This window comes from Nomascus leucogenys, unplaced genomic scaffold, assembly GCF_006542625.1.
Source record: "Nomascus leucogenys isolate Asia unplaced genomic scaffold, Asia_NLE_v1 Super-Scaffold_573, whole genome shotgun sequence".
NCBI classification, from domain to species: domain Eukaryota; kingdom Metazoa; phylum Chordata; class Mammalia; order Primates; family Hylobatidae; genus Nomascus; species Nomascus leucogenys.
Window position 1 is genome coordinate 237,479 of NW_022095783.1, and position 12,731 is coordinate 250,209.

At 46.3% G+C, this 12,731-nt stretch overlaps 2 protein-coding genes across 4 annotated transcripts in view; one reads left to right on the forward strand and one right to left on the reverse strand.

The window, feature by feature from the left end:
- LOC101177327 (septin-7-like) overlaps window positions 1–976 on the reverse strand; it is a 43,141-nt gene extending 42,165 nt beyond the window's left edge. Inside the window, exons 1-2 of the mRNA XM_030808404.1 lie at window positions 890–976; window positions 618–822 (exon numbers count right to left, since the gene is read on the reverse strand). Of these exons, the coding sequence (XP_030664264.1) occupies window positions 618–822; window positions 890–976 (292 nt within the window). The remainder of the gene's footprint in view (window positions 1–617; window positions 823–889) is intronic.
- A 123-nt stretch (window positions 977–1,099) lies between these two features.
- LOC115833684 (general transcription factor II-I-like) overlaps window positions 1,100–12,731 on the forward strand; it is a 34,148-nt gene continuing 22,516 nt past the window's right edge. For 2 of the 3 annotated variants that reach the window (XM_030808401.1, XM_030808403.1), the window contains exons 1-2: window positions 1,100–1,352; window positions 7,700–7,758. In XM_030808401.1, the coding sequence (XP_030664261.1) occupies window positions 1,309–1,352; window positions 7,700–7,758 (103 nt within the window). In that variant the 5' untranslated portion in view covers window positions 1,100–1,308. Of the gene's footprint in view, window positions 1,353–7,699; window positions 7,759–9,200; window positions 9,273–12,731 lie in introns of those variants that run through there. The other variant, XM_030808402.1, reaches the window with a different exon arrangement.

Sequence of the window (12,731 nt, forward strand, 5' to 3'; positions counted from 1 at the left end):
GCTTGATTGCTTATATAATCTCGGCTCACTGTAATCTCAACCTCCCGGGCTCGATCGCATATATATAAATACATATATATATTTGTTTGTTTAGACGTTATCTCAGTCTGTCCAACAGGCTGGAGTGCAGTGGTCTGATCTTGGCTCACTGCAACCTCCGCCTCCCGGGTTCAAACAATTCTCTGCCTCAGCCTCCCGAGTAGCTGGGATTACAGGCGCCCGCCACCACGCCCGGCTAATTTTTGTGTTTTTAGTAGAGACAGGGTTTCGCCATGCTGGCCAGGCTGGTCTTGAACTCCTGACCTCGTGATCCACCCGCCTCAGCCTCCCAAAGTGCTGGGATTACAGGCGTGGGCCACCGCGCCCCGCCGATCGCTTATATTTTTTAAAAGATGTTTTCTTCGTTTTCTAGCCCCTTCTAACCCACTACAAAGTTTCAAAGGCTTAATGCTATCGCAAAGGGCCTTCAGAAGTCAAGCTCGGGGGTGCAGCTCCCTAATGAGGGGCAGCCTCAGAGGGGACCGACCTCGCCCAGGATGAGCAGCGCCAGGTAGCGGGGGGACGCTCCCGGGGGTCCCCGGGCCCTGGCTGGGGGAGGTGTTGTGGGGCGCACGTACCCAAGCTCAGGTGAGGCGAGTGCGCGGCCGCTGCTGCAGCTGGCGCTGGCCATTGAGGAGCTTCTGCGCCACCGTGCGATGGTGCCCGCCAGGTGCCGGCCGGTTGGCGCGTAGCGCCTGTTCGCGCAAAGTCTGGCCTTTGCTGCGCCCGGCCAAGTCGTAAATCCTCCTCGTAGCTTATAGGCGACGGCGGCCAGGCCGAAGCCTCCGGACACAAAAGCGCCAGTCCAGCGGCGGGTTACAGCCCGCCCGGCCGCCTGCAGTCAGCCGACCGCACATGCGCGCTCCTGGAAGCCCCCAGCAGCCCCTCCGCGAGTTCCGATTGGCTCCGCGTGAGAGGCGGTCCTTGGTGACGCCATAGAGGTGGGCCTTCGGCGACGTCACAGGCGCGGACGTTCGGCGACGTCACTGGGGCGGTACGGTGCCTGCAGTTGGGCAGTCTTCTCAGCGTGTAGCCTGGTAACCACGACCTCTCTGCCAGGTCCTGTGTGTTGCTGGCTGGAGAAGGGTAGTTGAAAACTCAGACCAAGCACAGTGTTTATGTTGGTCAAAACTAGAAGACTATGTCCAGGCGCGGCCGAGGCTGGAGGATCCCTTCAGGCCAAGAGCAACCTAGCAATATGGCGCGACCGGATCTCTGTAGTCCTACCTCAGCCCCCCAGCTAATTGAACCCCAAAGTTCGAGGCTCCAATGAGCTATGATCCCACCACAGCATTGCAGCCTGCCAGACTGAGGTAAACCCTGTCTAAAATAATAATAATAATAATAAAAAACTATCCAAGTGTGCAACAGGGAGGGACCGCTTAAATAAAACATGATGCTGGCTGGGCCCTGTAATCCCAGCATTTTGGGAGGTCGAGGCGGGAGGATGGATGGCTTGGGCTCAGGAGTTCGAGACCAGCCTGGGTAACATGACGAAACCCAGTTTCTACAAAAGATACAAAAATTAGCCAGGCGCGGTGCGCACCTGGCCAAATTTTTGTACCTTTTGTAGAGATGGGGGTCTGGTTGTGTTGCCCAGGCCCGTTTCGAACAACTGGGTTTAAGCGATCTTCTCACCTTGGCCATCAGAGTTGTCGGGATTGCAGGCATGAGGGACCACGCCCTGCTTGGGTTAGGCTATTTAATAACATAAAGTGCTCGTCCTGGCTCGTTGGCTGACGCCTGTAATCCCAGCACTTTGAGAGGCCGAGGCGGATGGATCACCTGAGGTCAGGAGTTCGAGACTAGCCTGGCCATGGTGAAACCCAGTCTCTACAAAAAATACAAAAATTAGCCATATGTGGTGGTGCATGCCTGAAGTCCCAGCTACTCGGGAGGCTGATACAGGAGACTTGCTTGAACCCAGGAGGCGGAGGTTGTAGTGAGCCAAGATCGCACCACTGCAACCCAGCCTGGGCGACACAGCGAGACTCCAGTTTGGCACCAGCCTGGGCAATGTGGTGAAACCCTATCTCTATAAAACAAACAAAAAACCGAGGTGTAAATGTGTCCACCTGTGGCCCTAACTACTTAGGAGGCTGAGGCAGGAGGATCACTTGAGGCCAGGAACTCAAGGCTGCAGTGAGCTATGATCATCCCACTGCTCTCCATCCTCAGCAATAGAATGAAAGCCTGTCTCTAGATAGCTAGCTAGCTAGATAATTGATATGTAGTTTTCTTTCTTTCTTTCTTCTTGTTTCTTCCTTTCTCCTTCCTTCCTTCCTTTCTTTGTTTTTTTTTGAGACAGAGTCTTGTTCTGTCACCTAGGCTGGGGTGCAGATCTTGGCTCACTGGCTCACTGCAACCTCTGCCTCCTGGGTTCAAGCAATTCTGCTGCCTCAGCCTCCTGAGTAGCTGGGAATTATAGGCACACGCCACCATGCCCAGCTAACTTTTTTTTTTTTTTTTTTTTTTTTTTTGAGACGGGTCTCGCTCTGTCGCCCAGCTGGAGTGCAGTGGCGCAGTCTCAGCTCACTGCAGCTCCGCCTCCCGGTTCACGCCATTCTCCTGCCTCAGCCTCTCCGAGTAGCTGGGACTACAGGCGCCCGCCACCACGCCGCTGTTTTGTATTTTGTAGAGACGGGTTTCACCGTGTCTCGATCTCCTGACCTCTATCCACCCGCCCCCCCAAGTGCTGGATTACAGCGTGAGCCACCGCCCGCCTTTTTGTATCTTTATAGAGATGGGGTTTCACCATGTTGGTCAGGCTGCTCTGGAGCTCCTGACCTCGTGATCTGCCCGCCTTAGCCTCCCAAAGTGCTGGGATTACAGGCATGAGCCACCTCGCCCAACCAATATGTAGTTTTCTATCAGAAATTTTTTTCCTAGATTTGAACATGTTTTTCTAAAGTAGCATTCAACACATCAGCATTTTACAGTGTTATTAGTTGTTAATATGATTATGTTTTTCTGAAATACAGTATCCTTTACAAAAGCAGTTTTGTCTTTCAAAGCACATAGATAGGTCCTCAGGTGAATTTGTCTGATGTTGACGACCTTGGTACCCTTTTGTCCACTTGATTGGAACAGTTAGTCAGTAATTTCAGGTCACTATTGGCCTTAGAGGAAGAGCCCAAAGGCAACAAACAAGGGCGCTGGTGTCCAGTTGCCTTCTAGAAGCATTTTCACCTTCCCTTAAGGTTTCCCTTGATGAACATAGAAGTACTGTATGTAGAATTGACCCAGTGCTGCCCTGGAAACTGTACATTAGGCCAAATTTACATTTCTTACCTTTATGAGAGGCACCCTGGTAGGCTAGTGGAGTTACACACGAAGTCTGATCTCAGCTGCACTGTCCAGAAATGCAGCACTGTCCAATGAAATAGCATTCTCTGAACCGGTTTCTTTAGCTGTAAAATAAGAATAACAAATATACTCATCTAAAAAGACAGCTTATTGTATCTGAGTGGTCTTTTATTTTCTATGAAACTTTAACACAGTATTTTCGTTGCCATACCACGTTTTTTGTTTTATTTATTTTTATTTATTTATTTATTTTTGAGATGGAATCTGTTTTTGTTTTTGCAATGGAGTCTCACTGTTGTCACCCAGGCTGGATTGCAGTGGCATGATCTCGGCTCACTGCAACCTCTGTCTCCCAGGTTCAAGTGATTCTGCTGCCTCAGCCCCCTGAAAAGCTGGGATTACAGGTGCCCAACACCACACCCAGCTAATTTATATATATATATATACATATCAGTAGAGATGGGGTTACATCATGTTGCCCAGGCTGGTCTCAAACTCCTGACCTCAAGTGATCCACCCACCTCGGCCTCCCAAATTGCTGGGATTTTCGGCATGAGCCACTGACCCCAGCTTGTTTTTAAAAAAGGATTTCTTGACCAGTCTCGGTGGCTCACACCTGTAATCCCAGCACTTTGGGAGGGAGAGGTGGATGGATCCACTGAGGTCAGGAGTTCGAGACCAGCCTGACCAACATGGAGAAACTCTGTCTCTACTGAAAATACAAAATTAGCCAGGCATGGTGGTGCTTGCCTGTAATCCCAGCTACTTGGGCCTGGTAATTGAACCCCTCAGCCCTGAGGATGAGAAATCTTGCCTCAGTTCTTCCCCAGGTGATCAGCCCAGGGATAAGGAAGGAGAGACCAGAAAAGAGGACCCATGAGAAGGGCCCCCTCCTGGAGTTTGAGGCCCACTCCCTCCTGCCCTGGCCTCTCCTCTGTCTAGGACTCCTCCCTGCTCTGCCCCATTCCTGGAGACATGATTCATGGGAGGCTGCATTTAAGTACACGCATCCCTAAGCCCAAAGTGGGCAGGCTCACCTGCAGGGTATCAGAGTAACATGGCAGGAAGGGAGGGTGAAGGCCACCCTGGAACCGCACCTCTCTGCCTCACATCACTCAGGTGCATTCCTCCCTCACCTCATTCAGGCAGCAGCATGAGTTCAATAGGAATGATACCCAGCTCCCTCTGCTGCCTCTTTTTAGTCTTGGGGCTACCATAACACTTTCCCTTCCCCAGCACTGCCAACCTGTTGGGACATTGGGCTTCCCTCTCCCAGGGTCCTGGGGACAGGCCCATCCCGTATCATACCTACAGAGAGACACTTTTTTCCCCAGATCAGCCAGGTTTCATGAGTTAAATGCAGACCTGAATCATACCAAGCTGAGATTGGGGTACACACTCTCCTCTACTGAAAAGTAGTGAGGGATTCCAACTTGGTGAGAGGGAGAGTGGGGCAGAACCAGACCAGACAAGAGTGCTCACCTGGAAAAAGCCTGCTATCAAAGGCCTTGGTGAGTGCTGGGTGTGGTGGCTCACTCCTCAGCACTTTGGGAGGCTGAGATAGGTGGATCACTTGAGGCGAGGAGTTTGAGCCCAGCCTGGGGAACATGGCAGAATCCCATCTCTACTAAAAATTCAAAACTTAGCTGGGCATGCTATGCTCCTGTAATCACTGCTATTCAGGAGGCTGAGGCAGGAGAATCGCTTGAACTGGGGAGGCAGAGGTCGAAGTGAGCCAAGATTGTGTCACTGCACTCCAGTCTGGGAGACAGAGTGAAACTGTCTCCAAAAAAAAAAAAAAAAAAAAAAAAAGAAAATGGCCTTGGCAGAAGGACCGGCCTGGCAGTGCCTTCCCTTGAGTTTCTCCTGGGTAGGCCCCTGCCATGAGGAGGCGCTTCCTTCTGCCTGTCCATGGCCCACAGCAAAGGAATGTGTGCTTCTAAGGGGTTTGGTGGGGCACTGTTGACAGAACTGAAAACCTTCTTCAGGTGGGTTTTTTTGTTGTTGTTGCTGTTGTTGTTGTTGAGATGGAGCCTTGCTCTGTCACCCAGGGTGGGGTGCAGTGGCACAATCTTGGCTCACTGCAACCTCTGCCCCATCCTGGGTTCAAACAGTTCCCATGTCTCAGCCTCCTGAGTAGCTGAGATTATAGGCATGTGCCACCACGCCTGGCTAATTTTTGTATTTTTTTTAGAAATGGGGTTTCACCATGTTGGCAAGGCTGGTCTCGAATTCCTGACCTCAAGTGTTCCACCCACCTCGGCCTCCCAAAGTGCTGGGATTACAGGCATGAGCTACCATTCCCAGCCCCTTCAGGTGGGTTTTGAGGCTTCACTACAATACTAGTTTCCCGTGGCTGCTGCAACAAATTACCGCACACTAAATGTCAGTGCTTTTTATAAGGTGAAACAGATTAGCTTGTGGGGCTTTTGTTGTGATGGTGATTTATTAGATTATTTAAAGACAGTAATGCTCAGGTGTTGTAAAATTATAAAAACAATCTTCACATTTCATAATTTTTTTTTTCAGACAAAGTTTCACACTTGTTCAGGCTGGAGTTGCTATCTCGGCTCACCACTACTTCTGCCTCCCAGATTCAAGAGATTCTCCTGCCTCAGCCTCCCAAGTAGCTGGGACTACAGGTGTGTGTCACCCCGCCCAGGTAATTTTTGTACTTTAGTAGAGACGGGGTTTCACCATGTTGACCAGGATGGTCTTGATCTCTTGACCTCGTGATCTGCCTGCCTCGGGCTCCCAAAGTGCTGGGATTACAGGTGTGAGCCACCCCTCAGCCCACATTTTATAACTTTAAAGCAGTATTAATGGTAATTGCCTTAGGGAAAGATACTTTTGTTGTGATATATAAGTATGATATTCAAGTATATTGTACAGCAAAGGACCTTAAACCTAAGTCAGCACTAATGTGTTATATGGTACACTTAAAACTTTAATACAAATATTAATGTTTAGCAAATTGACCTTAACACATAATGATAGCAAAAAAATGGAGCTGTTCTGATGATAGACCATTGGTTCTGTCTGATTTTAATACTCCCCATGCTCTTGACTTTTTCTTTTTTTCTTTGAAACAGTCTTGCTCTCTCACCCAGGCTGGAGTGCAGTGGTGCGATCTTAGCTCACTGCAACCTCCACCACTCAGGTTCATGTGATCCTCCCACCACAGCCTCCCTAGTAGCTGGGACTACAGGCGATTGCCACCACGCCTGGCTAATTTTTATATTTTTAGTAGAGATGGGGTTTCACCATGTTGGCCAGGCTGGTCTCAAACTCCTGACCTCAGGTGATTCACCTGCATCGGCCTCCCAAAGTGTTTGAGTTACAGGCACGAGCCACTGCACCTGGCTACCTCTTGACTTTTTATAGCTGTTATATTATTTTCATCTTAAGTAAATAGATGTTAGCTGAAATGATACAGTTCAGGAGAATCTTCTGCTTCTGTTACTAAAAAAAATTATTTTTATAAGTCCAATAAGGTTACGCTAATGTTTATGTTTGGAAAATATTACCTTTTCCGGCCAGGCTTGGTAGCTCATGCCTGTAACACTAGCACTTTGGGAGGCCGAGGTGGACGGATCTCCTGAGGTCAGGAGTTCAAGACCAGCCTGACCAACATGGTGAAACCCTGTCTCTACAAAAATACAAAAATTAGTAGGACATGGTGGCAGGTGCCTGTAGTCCCAGCTACTCGGGAGGCTGAGACAGGAGAATTGCTTGGACCCAGGAGGCGACGGTTGCAGTGAGCTGAGATCCTGGCACCACACTCCATCCTGGGTGACAGAGTGGGATGCTATCTCAAAAAAAAAAAAAATACCTCTTCCATTTAGTACTATCTGTATTAAATAATATTAGCTGGTATGTTTTTCTGGCTTTATAATGTGGTTCAGATTTCTGTAGAAACTCTGGCTGTATCTACATTGCCTTAAAGTAATGGGATATTTCTTTTGTTTTTTTCAGCTGGAGTTTCACTTCTGTCACCCATGCTGGAGTATGATCCTGGCTCACTGCAATCTCTGCCTCCCAGGTTCAAGCGATTCTCCTAGCTCAGCCTCCTGAGCAGCTGGGATGACAGGCACCTGCCAAAACGCCTGGCTAATTTTTGTATGTTTAGTAGAGATGGGGTTTCACCATGTTGGCCAGGCTGGTCTTGAAATCCTGACTTCATGATCTGTCTGCCTCAGCCTTCCAAAGTGTTGGGATTACAGGTGTGAGCCACGATGGCCAGCCTTTCTTTTCTTTTCAAAGCCACCCTTGGTGATGAAATGTAAAATATGCACCAGTGAATATTTGCTGAATATTGCCTAGTGAATATTAAGTATTTATTCTCACCTTTCAGACATGAACTTATGAATTCAACACATGAAGACTTACAACTTGATAAACCAGCTTTAGGAGGTAGGTCTTCAGTCTTAAATCAGATTAGAAGATTATGTGAAATAATTATTTAATGCTTAACAATGATTTTTTTAATGGTACCTTTCACATGAAATAAGATCCCTCTTACTTTTAATTATGTTCCAGGACAGGAGAATTCATGTTATCAAAATTCTAATACTCTTTAGAACAATAAACTCATTTTCTTTTTATTAACCCCTTATAAATACATGTAAATGTTGCATTTATGGGTAGACATAACTAAAAGCACAATAGTTGTCCTACTTTTGACATGCAAGATTTATCTGGCATAATGCATTGAACAGTTTATAATTGAAGTCTACACTAGTCAACTGAACAAGCATTCATCAAATGTCCACGATACCCAGGACATAAGAAGGTTCCTTTTAGAGTATGGAGCCATGCATATCATCTCTTAATTGTTAGATGTGTTTTGAAAGAAATAGAAATATAATTGATTTTCTTACTTGTTTTGGCTCTGGAGTGGAGTGCAGACAAAAAAGAATGGAATCACACTGTTTAGATTTACTGAAATGGAAGGATTGCCAGCAAGATCATATCCCTAGTCTTCCCCATAGCAAATGGCACCTGCTAACTGTTCACTGTTTTTTTTTTTTTTTTTTTTTTAGATGACGTTTTCCTCTGTTGCCCATGCTGGAGTGCAGTGGTATGATCTCAGCTCACTGCAAGCTCCACCTCCTGGGTTCAAGCAATTTTCCCTACCTCAGCCTCCCAAGTAGCAGGGATTACAGGCACCTGCCACCATGCCTGCCTAAGTTTTTTATTTGCAGTAGAGTTTGGGTTTCACCATGTTGACCAGGCTGGTCTGGAACTGCTGACCTCAGGTGATCTGTCCGCCTTGGCCTCCCAAAGTACTGGGATTATAGGCATGAGACAGCCTGTCCTGCCTGCTAGTGGTTCTTGAGCACACAGTTCTGCTTTTTCCTAGCTTTAACGAATGTCTGGTTTTTCCTTTTTTTGTGCAGTGTATGTAAGCATTGTTTCAGTAATAAATACAATCTGGATCTTAGAAATAATATTAGTCACAGGTGCCAGGTGCAGTGGCTCACGCCTGTAATCCCAGCACTTTGGGAGGCTGAGGCGGGTGGAGCACGAGGTCAGGAGATCGAGACCATCCTAGCTAACACGGTGAAACCCCTTCTCTACTAAAAATACAAAAAATTAGCCAGGTGTGTGTAGTCCCAGCTACTTGGGAGGCTGAGGCAGGAGAGTGGCATGAACCCAGGAGGCGGAGCTTGCAGTGAGCCGAGATTGTGCCACCGCACTCCAGCCTGGGCAACAGAGCGAGACTCCATGTCAAAAAAAAAAAAAAATTAGTCACAGGAAAGAAAAATACTGCCATTTTATAATAATAATATTTAATAACCTAAGTTATTAAACCCATTAGATTTTAAAAACTTGTATTCCTGTGATTTCGATAGTGAAGGAAGTATGGTATACCAGAATCACTAAATTATGAAAGATGGTGGATCAGCTTTTTGCAAAAAAATCTGGTAAGTCTGTTTTTTCCCCTTCAATTAAATTATATTACTGAGTAATGTTTTTTATAAAGATGTTTTATTTAGGAAAGTAACTACAATGAATAGTACTCAGCTCCAGTTTTCTCTTACTGTTTTGTTTTTGAGACAGAGTTTCGTTCATGTTACCCAGGCTGGAGTGCAGTGGCGTGGTCTCGGATCACTGCAACTTCCACCTCCCAGGTTCAAGCTATTGTCCTGCCTCAGCCTCCCAAGTAGGTGGGATTACTGGCACCTGCCACCATGCCCAGCTAATTTTTGTATTTTTAATAGAGATGGGGTTTCACCATGTTGGTCAGGCTGGTCTCGAACTCCTGATCTCAGGTGATCCACCCACCTCAGCCTCCCAACCTGCTGGGATTATAGGCCTGAACCACCACGCCCGGGCTCTCATACTGTTTTTTTTTTTTTTTTTTTCGAGATGGAGTCCAGGCTGGAGTGCAATGGTGCGATCTTGGCTCACTGCAACCTCTACCTCCTGGGTTCAAGCGATTCTCCTGTGTCAGCCTCCTGAAAAGCTGGGAGCACAGGCATGTACCAGCACACCTAACTATTTTTTTTTTTGTATTTTTTGTAGAGATGGGGTTTCACCATGTTGGCCAGGCTGGTCTTAAACTCCTGACCTCAGGTGATCCACCTGCCTTGGCCTTCCAGAGTGCTGAGATTACAGGTGAGAGCCACTGAACTCCGCCAGGAGTGGATTATTTTTATGGTTCACCTTTTAGACCATAGAGAATAACTTCCTGATGTTGCCATGGCATTTGTAAACTGCCATGGCATTGGTGGGAGTGTAGCAGTGAGGATGACCAGAGGTCACTTTCATCGTTATCTTGGTTTTGGCTGGCTTTTTTACTGCAACTCATTTTATCAGCAAGGTCTTTATGACCTGTATATTGTGCTGACCTCCTCCATCACCCTGTGACTTAGAAAGACTTAACCATCTGGGAATGCAGCTCAGTAGGTCTCAGCCTCATTTTACCCAGCTCCTATTTAAAATCGAGTTGCTCTCATTCAAATGCCTACGACAGTATTGCTGCTTTCTTTAAGGTTCCTGAAAGGGAGAGAGGAAATATTAGATTTTTCATGGCTGTGAACCACTGCAAGTATTGAGGAAATATTTACTACTTCCAGCCTTATAATCCTGCAGTCATTTGGCAGCTGTGAGTCAGGTGCGGGGTGGGTGGGGGAACTGCCCCATACATTCTGGAGCATTCAATCTGGTGGGGAAAGGTGTAGTAAGTAGGAGATATTTACTACATAAGGTGTTAAGGTCTGGGATAGAATTAAGTAGAATAAGGGGATGGGGAGGCAGGGGGTGTGATTGGGGCAGCCTTGATGATACGTGAGGAGCACATTCTGCAGTTGGCCTCACCTCTTTCTGAAACTTCCACTTTTTTCACTCTCAACTTCAACAATTGGTTCTTTTTTATTTTATAGAAAGTTTGTTAGAATTAGGTTTATATATTTTCTTTTTGAATTAACAGAATAATTTTATTTAACATCACTCTGTAGTGTGACTGAAAGCCTCTAATCCTTTACTGTTATTTGTTTATGGGCATATTTGTTTTTACAGCTATGATAATTATTTTATTTTGTGTGGTTTCTCAAAAACACGTGTTTCTTATATCAAAGAGTCTGTATACTAGAGTCTTTCAGATTTGGTGCTAATAACATTAAGTAAGAATTTAAGACAAGTCTTGAGATGTTAGAGGAAAGCCAGTCTAAGAACAAATAAATTAATTATTAATTTATTTATTTTGAGTTGACATTTAAGTTGAGGTGTGGAGGTGGAGGAGACAGTTGGATAAATGAGTTTAGAAGTAAGGAGAAAGATCTGGGAATAGATATAATTTTGGATTTTATAGTGGTGTTTTGATAGCAATTGTTGATATCGCTAAAATAATTCATCAGTGAGCTCCCTGACAGCTCCCCGACCTTTCTTTTTAAAGAAACAGGGTTGGCCGGGTGCGGTGGCCCATGCCTGTAATCCCAGCATTTTGGAAGGTGGATCACATGAGGTCGGGAGTTTGAGACCAGCCTGACCAACATGGAGAAACCCCATCTCTACTAAAAATACAAAATTAGCTGGGTGTGGTGCTGTGTGCCTATAATCCCAGCTACTCGGGAGGCTGAGGCAGGAGAACTGCTTGAGCCCAGCAGCTGGAGGTTGCAGTGAGCTGAGATCACACCATTACACTCCAGCCTGGGCAACAAGAGTGAAACTCCATCTCAAAAAAAAAAGAAACAGGGTCTTCTTCTGCTGTCTGGGCTGGACTAGAACTCCTATGCTCACGTTATCCTCCTGCCTCAGTCTCCAAGTAGCTGGGGCTACAGGCACATGCCAGCATGTCCAGCTTTGAGCCACTCCCACCCATCATGTTGCAAAATATTTAAATGTTACATACAGAGGTGGGAGGGAGATGTGCATATAAGCAGCACCATGTAAATTGCTTGAATCTTTTTTTTAGAGTTCTGTTTGGATGTGGCTTCAGAGCAGGGATTAGTCAATTCATTTTTACTTTCTTTTCTTTTCTTTTTTTTTTTTTTTTTTGAGGTGGATTCTCACTCTGTCACCAGGCTGGTGTGCAGTGGCAAAATCTCAGCTCACTTCAGCCTCTGTCTCCTGGATTCTCTTGCCTCAGCCCCCTGAGTAGCTGGGATTACAGGTGCCTGCCACCATACCCTGCTGATTTTTTGTTTGTTTGTTTGTTTTTTGTATTTTTGGTAGAGACAGGCTTTCACCATGTTGACCAGGCTGGCCTCGAAATCCTGACTCATGTGATCCACCTGCCTCAGCCTCCCACAGTGCTGGGATTGCAGGTATGAGTCACAGCACCTGGCTGTTTTATTTTACATTTTTAAATCACAATTTTTATACCTATTCAAAAGTAGAGAAAATAGTACAATGACCACTAAAATACCCATTCCTCAATTTCTGTGATCTTTAAGATTGTCTCACATTTTGTTCTATTCCTTTACCTCCCTTTGCAGGAATATTGCAAAGCACATCAGTCATCACATCATTTTATCTGTTCAGTGTGCATCCCCGAACAGCATTTATGTATTCCTACACAGCCAGTATCTCATCACATCTGACAAAATTGACAATGATTTTTTTGGTGTCAGCTCATATGCAGCCCTTAGTTGAGTTTCCTCACTCTTTTCTTTTCTTTTTCTTTTTTGTTTTTTTTTGAGACAGAGTCTTGTACTGTCACCCAGGCTGGAGTACAATGGCGTAATCTCGGCTTACTGCAGCCTCTGCCCCCTGTGCTCCAGTGATTCTCCTGCCTGAGCCTCCTGAGTAGCTGGGATTACAGGCACATGCCACCACACCTGGCTAATTTTTCTATTTTTAGTAGAGACGGGGTTTCACCATATTGGCCAGGCTGGTCTTGAACTCCTGACCTCAGGTGATCCTCCCACCTCGGCCTCCCA